Source organism: Hemicordylus capensis, chromosome 15 (assembly GCF_027244095.1).
Source record: "Hemicordylus capensis ecotype Gifberg chromosome 15, rHemCap1.1.pri, whole genome shotgun sequence".
NCBI classification, from domain to species: Eukaryota; Metazoa; Chordata; class Lepidosauria; order Squamata; family Cordylidae; genus Hemicordylus; species Hemicordylus capensis.
In genome coordinates this window covers 12,268,712-12,290,616 of record NC_069671.1, presented here as the reverse complement: position 1 = coordinate 12,290,616, position 21,905 = coordinate 12,268,712, and the positions used below count along the sequence as shown (strand labels likewise).

General features: G+C 48.7%; 1 protein-coding gene across 20 annotated transcripts in view; it reads right to left on the bottom strand.

The window, feature by feature from the left end:
• NCOR2 (nuclear receptor corepressor 2) overlaps positions 1 to 21,905 on the bottom strand; it is a 318,459-nt gene that overhangs the window by 91,976 nt on the left and 204,578 nt on the right. For all 20 annotated transcript variants that reach the window (XM_053279156.1, XM_053279146.1, XM_053279155.1 and 17 more), the window contains 2 exons: positions 20,182 to 20,244; positions 4,455 to 4,597 (listed from right to left, as the gene is read on the bottom strand). In XM_053279156.1, the coding sequence (XP_053135131.1) occupies positions 4,455 to 4,597; positions 20,182 to 20,244 (206 nt within the window). The remainder of the gene's footprint in view (positions 1 to 4,454; positions 4,598 to 20,181; positions 20,245 to 21,905) is intronic.

Sequence of the window (21,905 nt, the reverse complement as noted above, 5' to 3'; positions counted from 1 at the left end):
AGAGAAGCGTGACTGGATTTCCTGCTTTCCACAGTGGCAAACGAGATGCCTTCAAGAAACCCATCAGCAAGGCCTAAAGGCAACAGCTATTACCGCTTTGTCCCCAGTATCTGCTCATCAGGGGTAAAGGTCAAGTGTGCCGTTGAGTCGGTGTCTACTCCGGGCGACCACAGAGCCCTGTGGTTGTCTTGGGTAGAATACAGGAGGGGCAGACTGCCTTTAAACATGGAGGCTCCATTTAGCCATCATAGTAAATTGCTGTGGATAAAACGGCTGTCAAACGAATAGATGAAGCTGCTGCATATCTAGTCAAGCCATTGGTTCAGCTAGCTCAGGACTGCCTACACTGTCAATAGCTCTCCAAGGTTTCAGGCTGAGATGCAGCCAAGTCTTGCCTGGAGACAGGTGTGCTTGCATGCAGAAGGTTCCAAGTTCCCTCCCTCACATATCCAAGATAGGGCTGAGAGAGACTCCTGCCTGCAACAATGGAGAAGCCACTGCCAGTCTGTGTAGGTCACATTGCGTTAAATCGACTACTGGTCTGACTCGGTATATGGCAGATTCCTATGACAAAGAGATTGGAACTGGGACCTTCTGTATGCAAGCCCATTCTGCTGATTGACAGACCCTCCTTCCTCGAATGTGTCCAATCTCCTTTCAATGCCACCTATGCCAGCGGCCAGCTCCACATTTAAGAACATAAGAACAGCCCTGCTGGATCAGGCCCAAGAATGCCCTTCTAGTCCAGCATTCTGTTTCACACAGTGGCCCACCAGGTGCCGCTGGAAGCCTACAGGTAGGAGTTGAGGGCATGCCCTCTCTCCTGCTGTTAATCCCCTGCAACTGGTACTCAGAGGCATCTTGCCTTTGAGGCTGGAGGTGGCCTATAGCCCTCCGACTAGTAGCCATTGATAGATCTCTCCTCCATGAAGTTATCCAAACCCCTCTTAAAGCCATCCAGGTTGTTGGCTGTCACCACATCTTGTGGCAGAGAATTCCACAAGTTGATTATGCGTTGTGTGAGAAAGTACTTCCGTTTGTTGGTCCTAGATTTACTGGCAATCAATTTCATGGGGTGACCCCTGGTTCTAGTGTTATGTGAGAGGGAGAAGAATTTCTCACTATTCACTTTCTCCATTCCATGCATGATTTTATAGACCTCTATCATGTCTCCCCGCAGTCATCTTTTTTCTAAACTAAAAAGCCTCAGGTGTTGTAGCCTTGCCTCATAAGAAAGGTGCTCTAGGCCTGTGATTATCTTGGTTGCCCTCTTCTGCACCTTTTCAAGTTCTACAATGTCCTTTTTTAGACGTGGTGACCAGAACTGTACGCAGTACTCCAACTGTGGTCGCACCATAGTTTTGTATAAGGGCATTATAATATTAGCAGTTTTACTTTCAATCCCCTTCCTAATGATCCCTAGCATGGAATTGGCTTTTTCCACAGCTGCCACACATTGAGTTGACACTTTCAACGAGCTGTCCACCACAACTCCAAGATCCCTCTCTTGGTCAGTGACCGACAGCTCAGATCCCATCAGCGTATACTTGAAGTTGAGGTTTTTCGTCCCAATGTGCATCACTTTACACTTGCCAACACTGAACTGCATTTGCCATTTGGTTGCCCACTCCCCCAGTCTGGAGAGATCCTTTTGGAGCTCCTCACAATCAGTTTTGGATTTCACTATCCAAAAGAGTTGGGTATCATCTGCAAATTGGGCCACCTTGCTGCTTACCCCTGCTTCTAGGTCATTTATGAATAAATTATAAAGCACTAGTCCCAGTACAGATCCCTGGGGGACCCCACTTCTTACTTCCCTCCACTGTGAAAACTCTCCATTTATACCTACCCTGTGTTTCCTGTCTTTCAACCAGTTAGCAACCCACACATGTACTTGTCCCCTTATCCCATGACTCTAAGTTTTCTCAGGAGTCTTTGATGAGGAACTTTGTTGAAAGCTTTTTGGAAGCCCAGGTATATCATGTCAACAGGATCAACTTGATTCACACACTTGTTGACACTCTCAAAGAACTCCAAAAGGTTGGTGAGGCAAGATTTACCCATGCTGGTTCTCTCCCAGCAGGACCTGTTCTTCTATGTGCTTTACAATTTTATCCTTGACGATGTTTTCCATCAATTTGCCTGGAACGGAAATTAAGCTAACTGGCCTGTAATTTCCCGGATCGCCTCTGGATCCCTTTTTGAATATTGGTGTTACATTTGCTACTTTCCAGTCCTCTGGGACAGAGCCTGATTGCAGGAATAAGTTATATATTTTAGCAAGGAGGTTGGCAATTTCACATTTGAGTCCTTTGAGGACTCTTGGATGGATGCTATCCGGCCCTGGCGATTTGATGGTTTTCAGTTTTTCCAGACAGTTTAGAACATCATCTCTTGTCACTTCTATCTGACACAGTTCTTTAGCCTCCATCCGCGAAAAGCCAGGCTCAGGAACAGGTATGTGCTCAGTATCCTCTGCCAAGAAGACAGACGCAAAGAAATCATTTAACTTCTCTGCAACCTCCATATCACCTCCAGTGACTGTAGCTTGTGTCTATCTTGTGTTTCTTTTTAGATTGTGAGCCCTTTGGGGACAGGGAGCCATCTTATTTATTTATTATTTCTCTGTGTAAACCGCCCTGAGCCATTTTTGGAAGGGCGGTATAGAAATCGAATTAATAATAATAATAATAATAATAATAATAATAATAATAATAATATCCTCCTTAATAATCCTTTTCACTCCTTCATTGTCTAATGGTCCAAACACCTCCCTGGCAGGTTTCCTGCTTCTGATGTACTTAAAGAAGTTTTTGTATTCCCATTGATGCTTTTAGCTAAATGTTCCTAAACTCTCTTTTCACCTCCCTTATTGTCACCTTGCATTTATTTTGCCAGAGTTTGTGTTCCTTTCTGTTTTCTTCATTTGGACAGGCCTTCCAGTTTCAGAAGGAAGTCTTCTTCCCTTTTATGGCTTCCTTGATTGTACCTGTTAGCCATGCTGGCATCCTCCTGGACTTAGTGGTACCTTTCCTCCTTTTGGGTATACAATCTAACTGGGCTTCGGTAGTACTGTGGTTTTGAGTAAACTCCACGCACTCTGGAGCGAAGTGACTCTCCTGATTTTCCCTTTCAGCTTTCTTTTCACCATACTCCTCATTTGGGAGAAGTTTCCTCTTCTGAAATTTAAAGTGTCTGTGTTAGACTTCCTTGGTGATTCTCTCCCCACATGTATGCTGAATTTGATCGCACTATGGTCACTGTTTCCTAAAGGGTCGATGACACTGACATCCCGCACCAAGTCTTGGGTGCCACTCAGAATTAAGTCCAAGGTCGCCTTCTCCCTGGATGGTTCCAAGACCAACTGTTCTAGGGCACAGTCATTCACCGTATCTAGAAATCTGACCTTTCTGTCATGACCTGACTGTGAATTTACCCAGTCTATGTGTGGGTAATTGAAGTCACCCATTATTACTGCCCTGCCTCTCCATGATGCCTCCCCGATTTCCTGCTGCAACCCCCAGTCACTGTCAGCGTTTTGATCCAGAGGGCGATAGCACATCCCCAGTAGCACGTTCCCTTTCAGGCCTTGTATTATCACCCACAGGGTTTCTGTGGAGGACTCCAGTCCACCTAAGTTTTCTACCTTGTTAAGATTCTATCCCTTCTTTAACATACAGTGCTACCCCACCTCCAAGGCACCCCTCTCTGTCCTTTCTATAGAGTTTATATCCAGGGATAACAGTGTCCCACTGGTTCTCACTGTTCCACCACATTTCTTTTATGCCCACTATATCTCTTTCTGTGTTAGCAACCAAGCACTCCAGCTCACCCATCTTGGCTCGGAGGCTTCTGGCATTTGCATATAAGCACCTATATGCTGAATTGATCACCTGGTGTAGGCTATCTTTCTTTTGACTCTTGTTGGACCAGCTGGCACAGCCTTCTGTCTGCTCTTTATGTGGTTCTGCTCTGTCCCCTTCTGTTTTATCTGAATCCTTCGCACTCTCGCATTTTAAAGGATGGAATTTGCAGAACTGGATACTGCCAAGTTCCTGTCAGCTATTCTCTAGGCATCATTTTAAAAGGTGCTCTGCAACCTTTTTGATTTTAAGTGTCAGCAGTCTGGTTCCATCTAGGTTCAAGTGAAGCCCGTCCCTTTTGTACAGGCCTTGCTTGCTGCATCCTGTGGCAAAGAGTTCCGTATCAAATTTATGACTTTTTAAAAAAAGGGTACATATATTTTAAGAAGTCCAGATATGGCATACAGAGTTTTGAAAACATGTGTATCACACAGGCAGGACCAAGACTGATTGTGGTTCAATTTCAGTGGCAAACCTAGACCTTAAAACTAGGTTAAAAATCTGCAAGCGGGGGTGGGGAACCCACAAGCCCATCTTGGAGGATGCAAACGTTCACTAGCTTATGCCAATGGGGCAAGGCCCCACACTTACCATTTTCAGTTTGTGCTGCTGTAGAATTTCATCCAAGTTCTGCCTCTTCTTGTAATTGAAGTAGAAATTTTTACACTGCGAGACGCTCTTGGATCCCACCATCCTGGCAATGGCTGACCAGTTGCGTCCATGTTCAAGGAGACCTATGGGGCACAGAGGCATGCAAAGGGTCAGGGGGCTTGAAGCCAACAAGTGAGAGGGAGGAGTGTCAAAACAAAATAAAGAGAGACAGCAGCGTGTGGAGGGAAGGTTGTGGGAATATCTCAGATGGATGGATAGATAAGGAAGAGAAATTTGAGGTAGTTGAGCTATTTTTTCCCACGGTGGTCCCAGGCTGACTGCTGCACAATTCATACTCCCTCCCCACACCTCAGTAACTACTCTCATGGGCAGTGAATGCACAAGGCAGAAGAGACAGAAACCAAGACAAAAGTACAAGGAGCCCAAAGAGAACTTTCTTCTAGTGCGCTCTACCCCTTTTACGCCTTCTTGTCATTTCAGGACAGATCATTCACAGTTGTAGCCCGCCCTTTCCTGAGGCTCAGGGCAGGTTTCCTGATCTTTCAGGTCCAGCGAGTGAGAACTTTAGGGTGAGTGAACAGATGGAGTGAACTCCGCCTCCTCCATATCCCTAAGGGATCAGAGCCAGCAAGCACATCACAAGGGGGTAGTTATGGGAAGAAATGGATCCATGCATGCATTACACACTCCAGATAAACATACAAGCAGGGCGGCCGTGGGGGTGGGGGAGTGTTTGACATATGAAGGTTCCATGTAGCTGTTTAATATCCACAGATTAAGTTATCCTCTATGAATTAGCCTACCCCAGGGCTTGACAAATCCAGGGAGCACCAGGGAGTCACGGCGCCTAGAAATTTAACCATGGCTTCTAGACTAGGCTATTCAGGAGGCAGAGTTATTTAATGAAATCTTTTACCTCCTGAATAGCCTAGTCTAGGCGTCATGGTTTCAGTTCTGTGTTACTTGTAAAGGGGATTAAGAGAAGCCCACTTATCTCACACAAACCCAATATCTTCCAATAAGTCTGGTAATTTTGTCCATGGTTTGGCTACTATGTTTTTGGGCTGGCTCCTAGATCTAAAGAAAACTGGTGAAGACCTGGCGTAATCTCCTTTTAAAGTCAGCAATCATCACACTTTGGGGCTGCCAATTCCATAAACTAATCCCATGTTGCACAAAGAAGGGCTCTCTTTTGTCTGTCCTGAATTGTTTAATGCCAGTCTATTTAATCTGTTCTGAAGAGGGATATCCTCTGCCAACACCATCCCCCAGAATACTGGTCCATTTCAGCAGAAACTGAGTCAATTTCCAGCTAATTCAAAGGCTTGGCATCTGTAACAGAAATCTCCCTCCCTCCTTGTGTGTTCATAGATAGATAGATAGAGATAAATGCTTATGCTTGGTCTTAGCTGCCAGAGCCCAAAAAGCACTCTCACGTGCAAATTTATCAGGCGGTTTTCCAAAAATATTCAAGGTGGCAAAACGAACATCAAAAAGTAGGAGCAGTGTCATGACTTGTAGGGACAGGAAACTTAAAGCTCAGAATGAGCTAAGGCTGGGGAGGGAAGCCAAGAGCAACAAAAAGGGACCTTGCTTGCAGGTATATTTGAAGCAAGAGGAAGAGAATGGTAGGCCTGCTGCTTAGTAAGGATAGTGAAACGTGGAACTGCTCAACTCCTGTTTTGCCCCAGAGTTCTCCCAAAATGGGAACTGTGTGGTACCTTACAAAAGGAAGGAGAATGGTGAGAGGTCAAGCCATTCAAGACTTACCGTACCATTCAAGACTTATGGTAAGAGTTGGGAGGAAATACCTATCTATCTTAAATGAAGTCCAGATGAGTTGCCTCCTATGGTACTAAAAGAACTTGCTGACATACTCTCAGAACCTTGGTCTATCACCTTCGGAAAACCTGAAGAATGCAGTGTGATGTGGCAGCAAAAAAAGGCTAAAGCGATTTTAGGCTGCTTTAACAGAACCCTAGTTTCCAAGCCATGAGAAACAATAATTACAATTTATTCTGCGCTGGTCAGACCTCACCTTGAGTACTGGGCACAGCATTTAGAGGAGGGTGTAGACAAATTGGAATGGGTTCAGAGGAAAGCCATGAAAAGAGTCAGGGGTTTGGAACAGAGGCCCTATGAGGAAATGACAAAAGCACTCTTCCTGGCAGACTTGCTCTCTACTGCCCTAGAGGGCAGGGCTGGGTCTAATGGGCTTAGGAAAGGTAGACTGTGTTAGGAGTGTTAGGAGAAACTCCTCCTAGTAGGAGCAGCTTGAAAATGGAATCAGTTCTCTAGGGAAGTGGGAGAGAAGGCTTGCTGGACAGCCTTCTGTCCAGGATGGCCTGGTGCTGCTTTTCCTGCCCTGAGCAGGGGTTGAGCTAGATAGCCGACAGTGCCACATCCAACCCGAGGACTTTCCAAATTCACACACAGCCATAAAGGATGAGACACTGTGTGATAAAGATCATTAAGCTAACATGCAAGCCAAGCAAAGGAGGAGGAGAGCACAAAACCCCGCAGGAAGCTCGAGATAAAATCCACTGTAACATTTAAAAAGCAGCTTAAAAAAAAATATTTAATTACCCAGCTGGGCATTCCTTTTGAACTAAAAAACTCTTGACCCTGCAATGAAGTAGGGCAAAGGTAGGGGCTGAGCAAACCTCTCCAAGAAGAGGAAATGCAGCAGACCAAGCAAACTGCTGCCAGTTAAAAGACACTCTGCTTAACAGGTGGGGAAAACATCTGCCAGAGACCTTGGAAAGCTGCTGCCAGTCAGAGTAGGCAGTTCTGAGCTAGACAGATCAATGGTCTAAACACATGCTATGGAGGTAACCTGTCCTTACTGTCTAGCTAAAACTAGAGCTAGAACTAGAGATACCTCGGCACTCTGCTACTTGGCTACAGCTCTTAGGAAGGAAATGCTGCTTATTTATTTTATGTGTCTCGCCTCTCCTTTCCTCTCCAGTGCAAGAACACTGTGTACACAGGTAGCTGCTGCCTACTGAGTCAGACCACTGGTCCATTTGGCTCAGTATTGTCTACTCTGACTGGTAGCAGCTCTCCAGGATTTCAGACAGGAGTCTTTCCCAGCCCTACCTGGAGTCTGGAGATGCCAGAGATTGAACCTGAGAACCTCTGTGTGTACAGGCACTGATCAGATCCAGTTTGATTGCCTGATTGCATATCACATTCTTCCTCCAAGCATCTCAGTGTGGCAACAACAGCAGCAGCAGCATTTGTGTAGAGCTTTTGGAGAGTACAAAGTGTTTCACATGTCCCATCTTGATGTAAGCTTTACTATGATCACAGAAGATAAGTGTTACTAGCCCCATATTACAGATGAGGCTGAGAAGCGTTGGGCTGCAAACCAGACACATAGACAGACACCCTCCTGCACGCTGCAAGTAAAAAGCTAGCAGATCAGGGAGAGATGTTCTCATGCTTGCTTTCTACCTGCAGAGAGGGTTTAAGAAAGAAAGAAAGAAAATGCAAGAGAGCATACAAAAATGGTATCTCCCACTTGCATTCTGAAGTAGTACAGCCCACTCTATCACCTCATTCTGCTGCATGCATAGACCAGGAGGAAGGATTCAAGGAGAAGTCAGTCTGGCTCTTGGGCATTCCACAGCTCTTCCAAAGACTAACCCCATCAGACAAAGACTGGTGGCTTTTCAAAAGGGCTGCATCCTTGTCTATTCATAGAAAACTTCAAGGCCCTTTGAGATGTTTCAGTCTTAAATATCCCCCTGTCCCCCACATTTCAAAATCAATAGGTTTGAAGATCAGACAAGGGCTAGGTAAGCATTGAAGTCTGCATCAACAAAGGCTGAATTCTGCAACCAGTATATGTTATGCAAATTCAATAATCCTGTGCATATTTGCTGACCTTGCATAATTTATTCTGCGTCTGCCTGTTATGGGAAGCAGCAGGGAGCCATGCAGCAACCACTGCTCACCTCCTCTACTGCCTGAGGGATAATTGCCCAAATGGTGTCAAGTCTGTCTTGGGGCCATGAGGACTACAACCTTGTTGTTTCTAAAGAAAAACAAACAACAGCTGAAACTTCCAGCCCGCCGAATTTGACACCTAGTACCAAATTATGCCTTGGGAATGAACACACACACACACACACACACACACACACACACACGTATGTTCTTCAGCCCAACTTAATTTTGATTTTGTCTAAAAAGAGCACCAGAGTCGCAGATGGGGACCAAGTTCTAATTTTACCTCAGCCAAAAGGACCCACAACAACCCCACCACCAACTGTCCCCAAACACACTTTCCAAAGAGCCCAGCATAAAGTTCAAGTTCCTCTAAAAGTCCGCTCTTCCTCTATTAAAACAGGAATATTCAAGACAGAGCTGTTATGGGATGGATTAGATAAATATTGCAAAATCACCACAGATAATTTTCAAAACAAAGGCCAGTATTGCTAACAGGTTGCACCAGAGTGTGGGCAGCATAGTGCTTAGAGTGCTGGACTCAGACCAGGGTTTAAATCTCCGCTCAGAGTCAAGAAGGTGGCCTCTGGCTAACCTACCTCACAGGGTTGCTGTGAATGGGGAGGGAACCACAGCACACCACCCTGCGCTCCTTGGAGGAAAGGTAGGAGGAAGAGATCGGAAATAAAGAGACAACCCAAGTGAATGGCTTTGCAGACAGGCCCAACTTTGCAGACAGGCCCAATCCATCCCCTTGCCTGGGGGTCAGAGGGCCTGTGACCGGGAAGGCCGCCAGCTGGAAGAGCGCTGGGTAAGTCCGGGACTGCCTTGCCTTCCTTCCCACTCTGGCAGCAGGGCAGTTGCGCAGGTGTCCTTGTCCTCCTCCTCCTCCCGCTCCTCCTCCTCCTCTCCCGCAGACGGCTGCCAGCCGGCGTCCACACCCGCGTCTCCCTTGCAGGAGCGCACTGGCAGGGCACAGCGGCCCTTATCTGTACAGTCACAAAACTCCCAACAGCAACACCTGCTTCCCAAAACTATAATTATCCACACCCGCCCGGGGAGGGAGGAGATGTCAGCAGCCACCCAATCAGCCGGGCCAGGAAACACCCCGCCGTCCTCCTCGCTCACACGGGCCCCCGCGCCTCCGCCCGGTCCTCTTCGGCTCCTCTCGTCCCCCGCCGCATAAACTTGAGCCTCGACCTCCACCCCAGACGCTGCTGGTGCCGCCGCCGCCGCCCCAGCAAGACGTGCATTCCCGCCGGCCTTTTTCCGCACGCGGCCCAACCCCCAGTTCCGCGGCGATGACTAACCCAGGCAGGCAGCCCTTCAGAGGCTCCCAGCCTCCCCCCCCCCCCCGCTTGCGGCTTGCAGGGACGCGGGGCTTCCCCGCTCCCGGGCTCCGTCGGGGCGCACGCAGACAGCCGCGCGCCCTTCGCCCACTCAGCGGGGCCACGGCGGCGACTTACATGCTCTTCTCCTCGCTGCACCGGCGGGCAAAGCGACCGAAAACATGCGGCAGGCGCCGGCCGGGCTCTCTGGAGTGGCGAGCGAGGAAAAGGGCGGGCAAGCCGGGGACGGCTCTCCAGTCCTCGCCGTCCTCTCGCCTGCTGCGCTCTCTCTCCCGGCGGCGGCGGCGGCGGCGGCGAGGAGCAGCCCTGCCCGGCGGAGCTCCGTCACCCGGCAGCGCAGGACAACAATCTATCCCAGGCTGGGACTGGAGCAGAGGTCGGCGGCGGCGGCCCCCCCCCCCGGGCGGGCTCCTCCTTTCGCGCCCAGCAGCAGCAGCAGCAGCGGGGCACGCCGGCCGGATCTGCCGCCGCTCTCAGCCCGCTGTTGTGCGTCTACTCCGGGCTGGCCGGCCCGTGGGGAGAGGGCGCGCGCGCGCGGAGGATGCCCCCAGTGGGCGCGCCCCCGCCGCCGCCGCCTCTCCCACCTGCTCCGCTCCGGGGAGGTTCCCACCAACTGCCGGGAAGCAGCAGAAGAAGCGCCCTCCGCTGTCCAGGGGGCTCGGAAAGTTCTGCCGGCGGCCGGGCGGGCGGCTCCCCCACTGCTACCCCGCTCCGTCTCCAGCCTCCCTCTCCGGTGCCGGGGAGGAGGAGGAGGAGGCGGCGGCTGCTGTTGGGCGGCAAGTGGCAGGAGGAGATGCTCCCCGGCAGCCCTGTGCCAAAGAGGCCGGCCGACGAGCGCAGCCACGCAGCAGCCTTCTCCCCCTCGCCGTGTCAGCTGAGGGAGCAGCAGCAGCAGGAGGAGGAGCGGGCGGGAGGGAGGCAGGGAGGCGGGCGGGGGGGGGGGGGAGCTTGTGCTTCCAGGCGGCGGCGGCAGCAGCAGCAGCGGGAGCCGTGCGTCAGCTCCCCTCTCCACACGCGCCCCCCCCCTCCCGCCGCCGCGCCTGCCCCTGCCCCCGGGTGCTCCAGAAGTTTGCTTCGTCTGAATGTGACCTCTAGACAGCGCGTTAATGAGCAGCTGGCCCGGGCTGACAAGGGTGCGGCCAGCTTGGCAACGGTGGACCCCCCCCCCCCGCTCCCTCACTTTCTGCTGCCTGAGTCTCTCTCTCTCTCTCTCTCATCTGAATGTCAACAGCAGGGGGAAGTGATCCAGGAACACAAAGCTTTGCTTAATAGCTTCCTTTGCTCTGATGTGAATCAAAGAGGTTTTTCTTGGCCGGGGCGCAGGCCTGGGCAACAAGACAGCCCGGCGGGCCCCGCCTGCTCCTCTCCTGTTGTCGTGCCCCAGAGGTCGGCTGCCGCGATCCAAGCAAGCACCCCTGCCCCGCCGCACCGCCCCCCAGGCAAGGTGAAGGCAGCGGTTGCGGCCGGAGCAGGAAGGGAGAGGCCGGGCAGCTCATGCGGGCACCCAAGGGCACAGACGCCCCAGGGAGGCGGTGCAGCAACAGCATCCCGGGAAGGGCGTGTGCAGTGCGGGTGGGCGGATCACCCCCCCCCGGGGCAAAGACCACTCCAGAGGCCGCTTCACATGTGCTGCTGCATTGCCAGCAAGGAGGGTCTGGGGAAGCCTCGCAGGAACATAGCAAGCCACCCAATGCCAAGTCAGACCGCTGGGCCATCTAGCTCAGTATTGTCTACACAGACTGGCAGCGGCTTCTCCCAGGTTGCAGGTGGGAGTCTCTCTCAGCCCTTTCTTGGAGATGCCGCCAGGGAGGGAGTTTGGGACCTTCTGCATGCAAGCAGGCCGGTGCTCTTCCCAGAGCGGCCCCATATCTTACAGTGCTCACATGTGGTCTCCCATTAAAATACAAACCAGGGCAGACCCTACTCAGCAAATGGAACTCCCTCAAGGCCAAATTCCATGGTTCAAATCTCATCTCTACCACCAACTCTCTAGGTGGCTTTAGGCAAGCCTCAGCCACACACATCTGCAACATGGAAGGAACAATACTCCTGTACTTTACAAGCGTGTTGTGCTGACTGCTGAGATAACATACGTGAAGCTGTCTGCACTGAGAAAGTGCTACATAAAAGCTATGCACTGTTATTGGCATCTTGGAAACAGCTGAGAAACTTGTCCACAAATTGGCATGCGTGATAATCCTACGCACATCATCTGCTGTGCACGCATGTGCTATGCACATACACTGGCCACGGATTCACACACATTGGCCACAGATTGCCCACAGCTTCCCAGCACACAGATATGCAGTGGAGTAACACATAAGCAGAGTGGCCACCTATGACTCCCTACACAAGGTTTTTGGCTACTTCCTACATGGCACTGCCTCTGTTAGGCTCCTCCGAGCGCAACACACACCTATACAACAAGACACCGAGAGAGAAAGAGCAACATCTCCCAAACACGCTCAGAAAGATCAGCAGACCAAGGTTAGGATACAAGAGAGAGAGCCAAGGCTTGGTGATCTCATCTCCCAAGTGCTAAAGGATCCAGAGCAGCAAACTCTCTTGCAGCCTCCAGCGCCATTTCCCCTTAAGCCCTTCTTGGAGCTTTCTCCAAACACAACAACACAGCAACCTTCAGAGCACCCAAGATGATCAGGTGTTCTGGGAAGCGAGTTCAGATTTCTGGGCCGCATCCAACACCAAAAGGGCCTCGCAGGTGGTCCTTGGTACAATGCTGCGCTATCGAAACTCCAAGTCAAGGAAACTCCATGCCCAACAGGAAAAGTGAATTCTGCAGCTGGTATAAATCATTGCATAAACCTGCTTGCGTTGCAGACATTTATTCTGCAGGTCAAGGGGAGAGACCATGAGATATGTGGGGAACCAAAGCCCTGTTTCTCCGATCATGGGAGGAGTTTTTTATTCCCTAGTTTTGAAGAGGCCATTGTCCAAAAACTTTCAAAACTACCCCCACGGGCAGAAAGGTCTACACTGAAGCTTCCTTAAAGAAGTTATTGTGCTACTGAAGCCCAATATGAGTTTGTGTGGAACCCTCACATCTCTTCCTGCCATGTTAAACTTTAGATTTTATTCACAAGCGTAAGCGCAACTCTCCAAAAGGCTTTAAGGCAGAGGTCACTCAAACTTGGGTTTCCAGATGTTGTTGGACTACAGTTCCCATCATGCCAAATCACAAGGCCAAAGGAAATAATGGGAGTTGTAGTCCAACAACACACAAGTTTGAGAACCCCTGTGATAAGGGGTTAATTTAACTGAAAAGCAGAATTGGCTTAATAAGAATTTGGAGAAGCGACTAATCTTAGTCAAGTTAACAGTTCTCTGCATAGCAGCAGCTAACATCAGGGCATAATTCAAGCCTGGAGATGACCGACGATTTATGTTATGAATATGCTTTTAATTTCAAGCTCCAATCAGGATTTTATGAATTTATTTAATAAGAATGATATTCTTCTGGATTTGATTTTTTCTCTCTAGTAATTTTAATGCAATATTTATGTTCATGATAAGAATTGCCAGTATGTCTTGTTTGTTAATAAAAACAAACACAAAGATACACATTCTTTATGCATTCACCTAGTATATGTGCCCCCTGCCTGTCTGTCCAAAGATAGCAAAGAACCATCACAGCAAAGAAAAAACCACAACAATAAAACAGCAAGCAGAAAAACAAAACAGAGCATAAGCAACAACAACAACAAAAAGGTTAAGGAAATCTCTTCCATTACCCAAATGCCACCGGAAAGAGCAATGCCTTAATCAAAAGCCCAAAGGGTGGAGGTGTATTACCTGGAGCTGGATATACTCACTATGAACTAATAGATACAAAAACAATAACCCCCCACTCCCCAACCTGCCACAAAGTTAACAGGCAAGTTGAACCCAGAAAATCCAAAGAGTACAACCAGCATAAATCACTGATGAATGTATGTTACTGCTCCCTCTCCCGCCCCCGCCCCAATATATTGTGCTTCTCCTAGTCATGGGAAGGGGCGGTGCAGGGCATTAGCAGACCCCCCCTCTTCTGGCTTTCAAGGTTTTGTGAGGCGCTCCAGCTCAGTTTTGCAGCCACAAGAATAAGACACTTGGTTTGAAAGCTAAGAATCTGGAAAGCCAAGTTCTGTGGCCAGTGCCCAAGTCCCCATTTGCACCACAAGCTATCAGCCGACACGACACGCAAGGTGGTATGCAGAGAGGCTGCGTTTCAATGACTCAAGCAGACCTTGGACCCATCGGCTGCATGCTTGGTGGCAAGAACAGTTCACTTGAAATCAGGATCCCAGGGAGGGAGAGAAGGCTGGAGACACCCTGCCAATGAAGCCCAGGATCAGCTGATCATCTGGGCTCTGGATAAGACTGGAGACCCAACCAGGGCAGGGGCAGACAATTCAATCCTTTGTAGTACAGAAGGAAGGTGCGCAGTCCCAGCAGCCAAGAATTGTGCCCCTTGCTAGACCTGTTAAACGTGACCATCAGATACCTAATTCTGCCATGTGGGCCATGACTACGAATCCAGGCGGGACATACGGCCTTGAAAACACCAAGACGACGAAATTCGGGTTCTTGCTGAAGTCTGTCTCTGGGCTGTACACAGACTGCAGATGAGGGCTCAAATGATGGCATATTATCCCCAAACAAAACAAAATCCACACATAAAACTAGCATGTCAGGGGAAAGGTTCCCAACGTGTTAGGGTCAGTGATCTTCACAGTTCTTCAAGCAAGGGTCACGTGGGCAAAAGACATTCACTGTGAGCACCGGTCCCCACTGTGCTGACCTCTGCACAGTACTGCCCTTTCCTCAGTGTTTGGGGGCGGAGGGCCCTTTAAGAGACAGAGCCCTCCCTCAAGAACTGTAAGAGGAATGGGCTGGGAAGGGCTACACTTCCCAGCCCTCTGTGCATGCCTTCCAAGATGGTGTAGGGGCTCAAGGGGGCTCTGTTTCCCTTAAAGAAGCACCCCCCCGCTGCAAAAAATGCTTGGCAAAGTGAGAATGGGTGTCTCTGCCTGGTGCCAGGGAGACTGTGTAGTATTCAGCCTGGCCTAAGCTTAGCACAGGCCCAATCAACAATGAGTCAGGGGGCCACACTTACGGTTGATGGGGGCCACCACTGGCCGCCCCCCGGGGCTTTGCAAGGAAGAACACTGTGTGAGGTTTTCAGCGTGCAGGGATCTATTTCTTTTTAATTGGAGGAATGCTCAGTCACGCGAGTGAGTCTCTGCCTACAGCCTGCAGGGCTCCAGCTCCAACTCAGGTTTGCCACCTCAGTGGGAACTAGGTCAAAGGCAAAGAGCGATTGCAATCGAGCTGGCTCCGTTCCCTTTGCCCGGCCACCACAACAACAACATTTAAAATGTAGGATGAGCAGCATTAAAATCACAGTAATTACGAACGACCTCTCCCTGCCAGGGCTTTGCATGTCATGCCCCAACGCTTACCTAACACATCCGAGTTGTTTCTCTCCTGCGGATTTTTTTCCACCTAAACCAAAACCCGGCTCAGCCTCACAAAGCTTGTGACGAAAGACGGCCAAGTGTGCGGGAGGGAGGGCAATGCCGTGGGACTGGCACTACGAGCGATGTTCAGCAAGCATCCGCCTCCACACCTCTGATGCATCACTCAGGATGTCGTAGAAGGCGCTGTCCAGTGTGGAGGAAGGATGGAATGCCAGAACTGCTTGTTCGAGGGGTCCGAGGCAAACAGCATCGTTTAGGACAAGTGTGTGGTACATGCACTTATCCCACTCCTGCCAGAAAGAATACAAGAACCTACAAGACCCGTTTACTTAAAGAGGTGTTGCAGGTTCTTGCATCGTTTGGGAATAACCCTGACGTCACCCAGTATGGAGAGAAGACTCTTCTCAAGTTCAGATGATGATAATAAAAACACCTCGTTTTGTTCACTACCATGTTGATTGCTTCTATTTTCAACCTTTATTTTATTCCCCACCATCCGCCACCCATTTCCCCAGCTCGCAAAAACAAGGATACACTTAGGTATTTTTGGTTGAAGCCGTTTGCTGCCCTATCATGAAATACTGGATATATTTGTAGTTCTTGTTTGAATAAAACTAAGGCACACATATTTTTAAATTTCATAAATATACCAAACAGTACAACTCTATGTGCTTATACATAATGCATTTCCTGCTCTTAAAGCTGCATAGTACATTTAGAATTTACTGAATATATTTCAGTTTCCACAGTATGCAAAATCCCTCCTCCAACAAACACCCGGAGCAGGGGGGGTTTTAAAAATTTCCAGAAATTGTACATCTCTACACTGTCTGGCACAGCAGGGAAGTAACTTGCCTAGGGAGCAAGAGGTTGCCGGTTCAAATCCTCGCTGGTGTGTTTCCCAGACTATGTGAAACACCTATTTGGGGCAGCAGCGATATAGTAGGAAGATCCTAAAAGGCATTATCCCATACTACGTGGGAGGAAGCAATGGTAAACCTCTCCTGTATTCTACCAAAGACAACCACAGGGCTCTGTGGGCGCCAGGAATCAACACCAACTCGGTGGCACCTTTACCTTACATTGTCTCTCTTTTTGCTATTTAGTTTTCTGAGGTTGTTGCCACTGCTCTCCCCCGTAAGAGAAAGGCAGAAGAGGGAGGGAACGAGGGGGGGGGTTAAAAAAAGGAATGAGAGAGGAGGAAAAGACCAAGAGAGAAAAAGGAGGACGGGCATACATAGTAAAGAAATTAAAAGCAGCTGGGACTAAAAGGTGGTTCTGAAAAAGACTGAACACTTCTGGCTTGAGACACTATTTTAAATGGTTTTAACAGCCAGATTTAAAGCCACTATGGGGATGACTTTTCTAAGCTTTTTTTGGTTTTTTTAATTCTTTTTAAAGCTGATTTTAACTCTGGACATTTGTTACATGTTACATATTATTTTTATATATATATATATATATATACACACACACACACACACACACACACACACACACTTTCTTGCTCCCCACCCTGAGCCTTCGGGGAGAGCCATGCTGGAAAGTTGGATGAATAAATAATTCAAAACAGATGAGACAGGACTCAGTGGGGTGTTCTCAGCTGGGAGAGAAGACTCCACGGCAGGGGGTGGACACCTAGTGAGGCGACTGAGCTACATGCTCTAATGGAGAAGGAGGCAAGGAAGCCTCTGTGGTTGCCACAGATTTGCCCTCCGCCCTGTGCATCTCAGTCTGATAACTACACAACAATGCAGTTGTTCTCTGTACAGATCCCTGGGGGACCCCACTTCTTAATTCCCAGCACAATTTGCCCAGCACAGACATTAAGCTAGCTGGCCTGTAATTTCTCAGATCCCCCCGAATCCCTTTTTGAAAATCGATATTACATTGGCTACTTTCCAGTCCCCTGGTACAGAGCCTGGTTGTAGGGATAAGTTACATATGTTTCCAAGGCGGCCAGCAATTTCACATTTGAGTTCTTTAAGGACTCTTGGGTGGATACCATCTGGCCCTGGCAATTATTAATTTTTAATTTTTCCAGACTATTTAGTCCCTTAGAAGCTTGGTTCAGGCACAGGTATATGCTCAATATCCTCTGCTGTGAAGACAGATGCAAAGAACTCATTTAGCTTCTCTGCTATCTCCATATCCTCCTTAACAATCCCTTTCACTCCCTCATCATCTAACGCAGGGATCCTCAACGTTGGGCCCCCAGATGTTCTTGGACTTCAACTCCCATAATCCCCAGGCCCAGTGGCCTTTGGCTGGGGATTATGGGAACTGAAGTCCAAGAACATCTGGGGACCCAATGTTGAGGATCCCTGATCTAACGGACCAACTGCCTCCCTGCAGGTTTCCTGCTTCAAAGTTTTTGTTATTCTCCTTGATGCATTTAGCTAGATGTTCCTCGAACTCTCTTTTTACCTTATTGTCTCCTTGCATTTGTTTTGCCAGAGTTTGTGTTCCTTTCTGTTCTCCATTTTGGCAGGCTTTCCAATTTCAGAAGGAATTCTTCTTCCCCTTTATAGCTTCCTTGACTACTTGTTAGCCATGCTGGTATCCTTCGGGACTTGGTGTACATTCAAACTGGTATACTCCTTTTTGGTATACATGCAAACTAGGCTTCTATTATTGTGGTTTTAAATAAACTCAATGCATTCTGGAGAGAAGTGACTCTCTTGATTTTCCCTTTCATTTTTCTTTTCACCCAAAATCCTCATTTTACAGAAGTTTCCTCTTCTGGAGTTCAAAGTGTTTGTGTTAGACTTCCTTAGTGATTCTCTCTTTGCACGTATGCTGAATTTGATCACACTATGGTCACTGTTTCCTAAAGGTTCCACGACACTGACATCTCGCACCAGGTCCTGTGCACCACTCAGGATTAAGTCCAAGGTCACCTTCTTTCTGGGTGGTTCCATGACCAACTGTTCTAGGGCACAATAGTTTAGCGTGTCTAGAAATCTGCCCTCTTTGTCATTACTTGACTGTGAATTTACGCAATCTATGTGTGGGTAATTGAAGTGAGCCATTATTAGTCTCTCTTTGAGGCTTCTCTGATTTCCTTCTGCAACTCCCAGTCACTGTCAGAATTTTGATCAGCAGGGCGACAGCATGTTCCTAGTAGCACATTTCCTTCCAGGCCTTGTATTGTCACCCATTGAGTTTCTGTGGAGGACTCCAATCTTCCTAGCTTAGATTATATTCCTTCTTTTAACATACAGTGCTACTCTGCCCCCAATTCATCCCTCCCTGTTCTTTCTAAAGAGTTTATATTCAGGAATAACAGTGTTCCACTGGTGCTCACTGTTCCACCATGTTTCCATTACACCCACCATATCTATGCTTTCTTTAGCAATCAAGCACTGCAGCTCGCCCATCTTGGCTCGGAGGCTTCTGGCATTGGCATATAAGCACCTATACGCTGAATCTCTTCCCTGGTGTCTGCTATCTTTCTTATGGCCATTTGATTTCTTTAACCAGTTAGCGCATCTTTCCGCCTGCTCTTTACCTGGTTCTACTCTGTCCACTTCTGGTTTATCTGAAGCATCTGCACCTCACACCTTAAGGGATGGCATCTGCCCTACTGTCCAGATCCTGTTGGCTATCCCTCAGGCATCATTTTAAAAGCTGCTCTGTGACTTTTTAAATTTTAAGTGCCAGCATCTGGTTCCATCTTAGTTCAAGTGGAGCCCGTGCCTTTTGTACGGGCGTGTTCACTTAAGCCTTCCTTCACTGCATTCATTCAATTAAAACACTACTCTTCCGAAACTGGCTCAGGGTGGTTTACATTAAAATAAAAACCACATCATAAAACAATGAAAATTAAATTTAAAAAAACAACAACCACATTTAAACCAGATTAAAATTAAAGTTAAAAGTAGATATCATTAAAAGCCAGGTTAAAAAGATGGGCCTTTAAGGCTCTCCTGAATGCCTTAAGGAAGATAACAATCTTATATGCAAAAGGTGGGCATTCTACAACCCAGGGGTGACAACTGAGAAGGCCCGATCCCAGGTCACCACCAGATGAACTGCTGGCACCCAAAGACGGACCCCTCCTGATGATCTTAATGAGAAGTGGGGATCTTGTAGAGGAAGGCACTCTCTCAGGTAACCTGGACTTAAGCCATCCAGGCCGCTTTGTACTTTGCCTGGAAACATAGCAGCCAGTGCAACTGTTTAAGAACAGGCTTAATGTGGTCTCTCTGGCTTACCCCAGAGACCAATCTGGCTGTCCCATTTTGAACTAACTGAAGTTTCTGAACTACGTACAAAGGCAGCATTACATAGAACGCATTGCAGTAGTCCAACCAGGAGGTTACCAGCTGGTGTACCACTGTTTCCAGGTCATTCTCCTCAAGGAACGGGTGGAGCTGTTCCTCAACTTAAGCCTCTCTTTTCCATTGGTGAAGGCCCTCAAAGGAACTTGCATTCAAAACGTAGCAACAATTGCAAAAAGAAAGAAACAGAAACTGACAAGATAAAGCTTACTGGCAACAAATCCGCATTAATCAACAAAGCAACAACAACCTAGGCAAGCCCTGCTCAGGCCAAACACATGCTGAAGCAAACAGGTCTCTGCACCCTGATGAAACCTGTTTGAGGTGGAGTTGGAGAGGATTTTTCAGCCGGAAAACAGCACAGAGGCAAACAGTTAACCTGAGCCTCACCCGTGTCCCTTCCTTGATAGAGATCGGGAACAGATCAGGAACAGCTGTTATTTTAAAGGAGGAAGAAACCCGGAAGGAGATGATGAAGTACAAGACCATGTCTAGTGAGACCCTAAAGGTGGCACATTTTTAACTGCTTGCGAACAAAATATCAGTCCCACCACGGAGCTCATCCCTTGGGCAAACGCTTTACAGATCTCACACCAAACAAGCTTACTTTGCACCCAAAGGACAAAGCTAAGAAAGATGGGCTCACCTTTCTTAGCAGTCTCCATTTCCTCTTCTGTCCAGCGCGAACTTTCATTCATCTCCAGAGAAGCTGAAAAACAAAACAAGGCGACAAGGTTAAAATGGGCTGGCCATCCTGAACGGAATCCAGAAAGGAAGAAGTACAGCTCTTTTGGTCTTCTTCCCCGGTACTCTCACCCTTGTGGCAGCAAGTATGAATTGCCCCCCTTTGCTAAGAGGTCTGCCCTGGTTTTGCTTCTGAATGGGAGAACTACATGTGTCAGCACTGGGAAATATTCCCCTGAAGGGATGGGAGAAGGTCAGAGGTTCCCTCCCTGGCATCTCCAAGACAGGGCTGAGAGAGATTCCTGCCTGCCAGACTGTGTAGACAATACTGAGCTAGACGGACCAGTGGTCTGACCTGGTAGAAGGCGGCAGCTTCCTATGTTCCCTTTTCTGGGAAGGGCCACAGCTCGGTGGTAGAGCACCTGCTTTGCACGCAGAAGGTCCCAGGTTCACTCCCTGCCACCTGCAGGTAGGGCTGGGAAAGACTGTGGCCTGAAACCCTGGAGAGCTGCTTCCGGTCACAGTGCAGTCGATGCTGGGCTAGATGGACCAAGGCATGGACAGGCTTCCAAGCAGCTTCCTTGGGTCCCCACATGCCATTGGGTATTTTCTTGGATGAAGGGATCCTCCAACTAGGGCTTGGGAAGTAAGCGTTTTGCACTGTAGCCGACAGGAATGGTGCCAGGGTGCGTTGGGACCTGAGGCAAGGCAAACATACACAGACAAGTTTCCTCATGGTGTGGAAAGGTCCACCCCAGCTTACTGGGCGGGGAGGGGTGGCTTCCCCTGCCACTCCTGGAGGATAGGAATAAAGAGAAGTGGTTGCCTCACCAAACCTCCAGCTTTGGTGGCATCTTTCCCCCTTTTCTCAATGCCTCAGGCTTGGGAGAAGGCACCCTGGCCAGTGGGGAAGAGGAGGAGGCAACGGGTGGGCTGAGACTTGCACAACACTTCTTCATCCCAATCCCAGCCAACGAGAGCATCCCGTAGAGGCCTGTAGGGTCGATGTTCTCAAACTCTGGTCTTTGGGACACCAGCGATCCATGGAAAGTTTGCAAAACAGTTGAAAATATCTGTGACTTACCCTGCGCTTGTTTTTTTTTTTTTTTAAACTTGTTTAATTATATATGAGTTATGTGCTTTGATTTGTAGAACAAAACCAAGTTTATTAAGTGGCCCGCCAAGAACTCAAGCAATGTTCAAGCAGTCCGCAAAACAAAAGGTTTGAGCATTTCTGCTCTGTGAATACTTCCATTTGCAGATGAATACTGCCCAGCGGCACGCTTTGCTGGTGTGAGCCTCGGAGCCCATTTGTGCCACTGCTGCAAAGCATTTAGCCAGCTATGGAGCCTCAAGAAGACATCGGCAGGCATGAGCTATCAGGCCTGTGCCACGAAATGCATGCTGGCAGCAGAAAGCAGCTGGGAGAAGAGGCTTGTGGGAGAAATTTTGCAGGCCAGGGAGGGGTTAAGCAGTGCCCTCTCCAGGTCTACCGCTGAATGTGCCGTTCCGCCCTGAGCTGGAGCAATGCCAGAAGAAACGAAGCCTCAAAAATACTGGGAAATAGAAACAGCCAATATCCTCCAGAATATTTACAGGCATCGTATTAGAATGGAACATGGAAGTGTGACAAATCACACTTTCCACAGGAATGCGTGCTTTCTCAAAAGCAGGACCAACAATGAA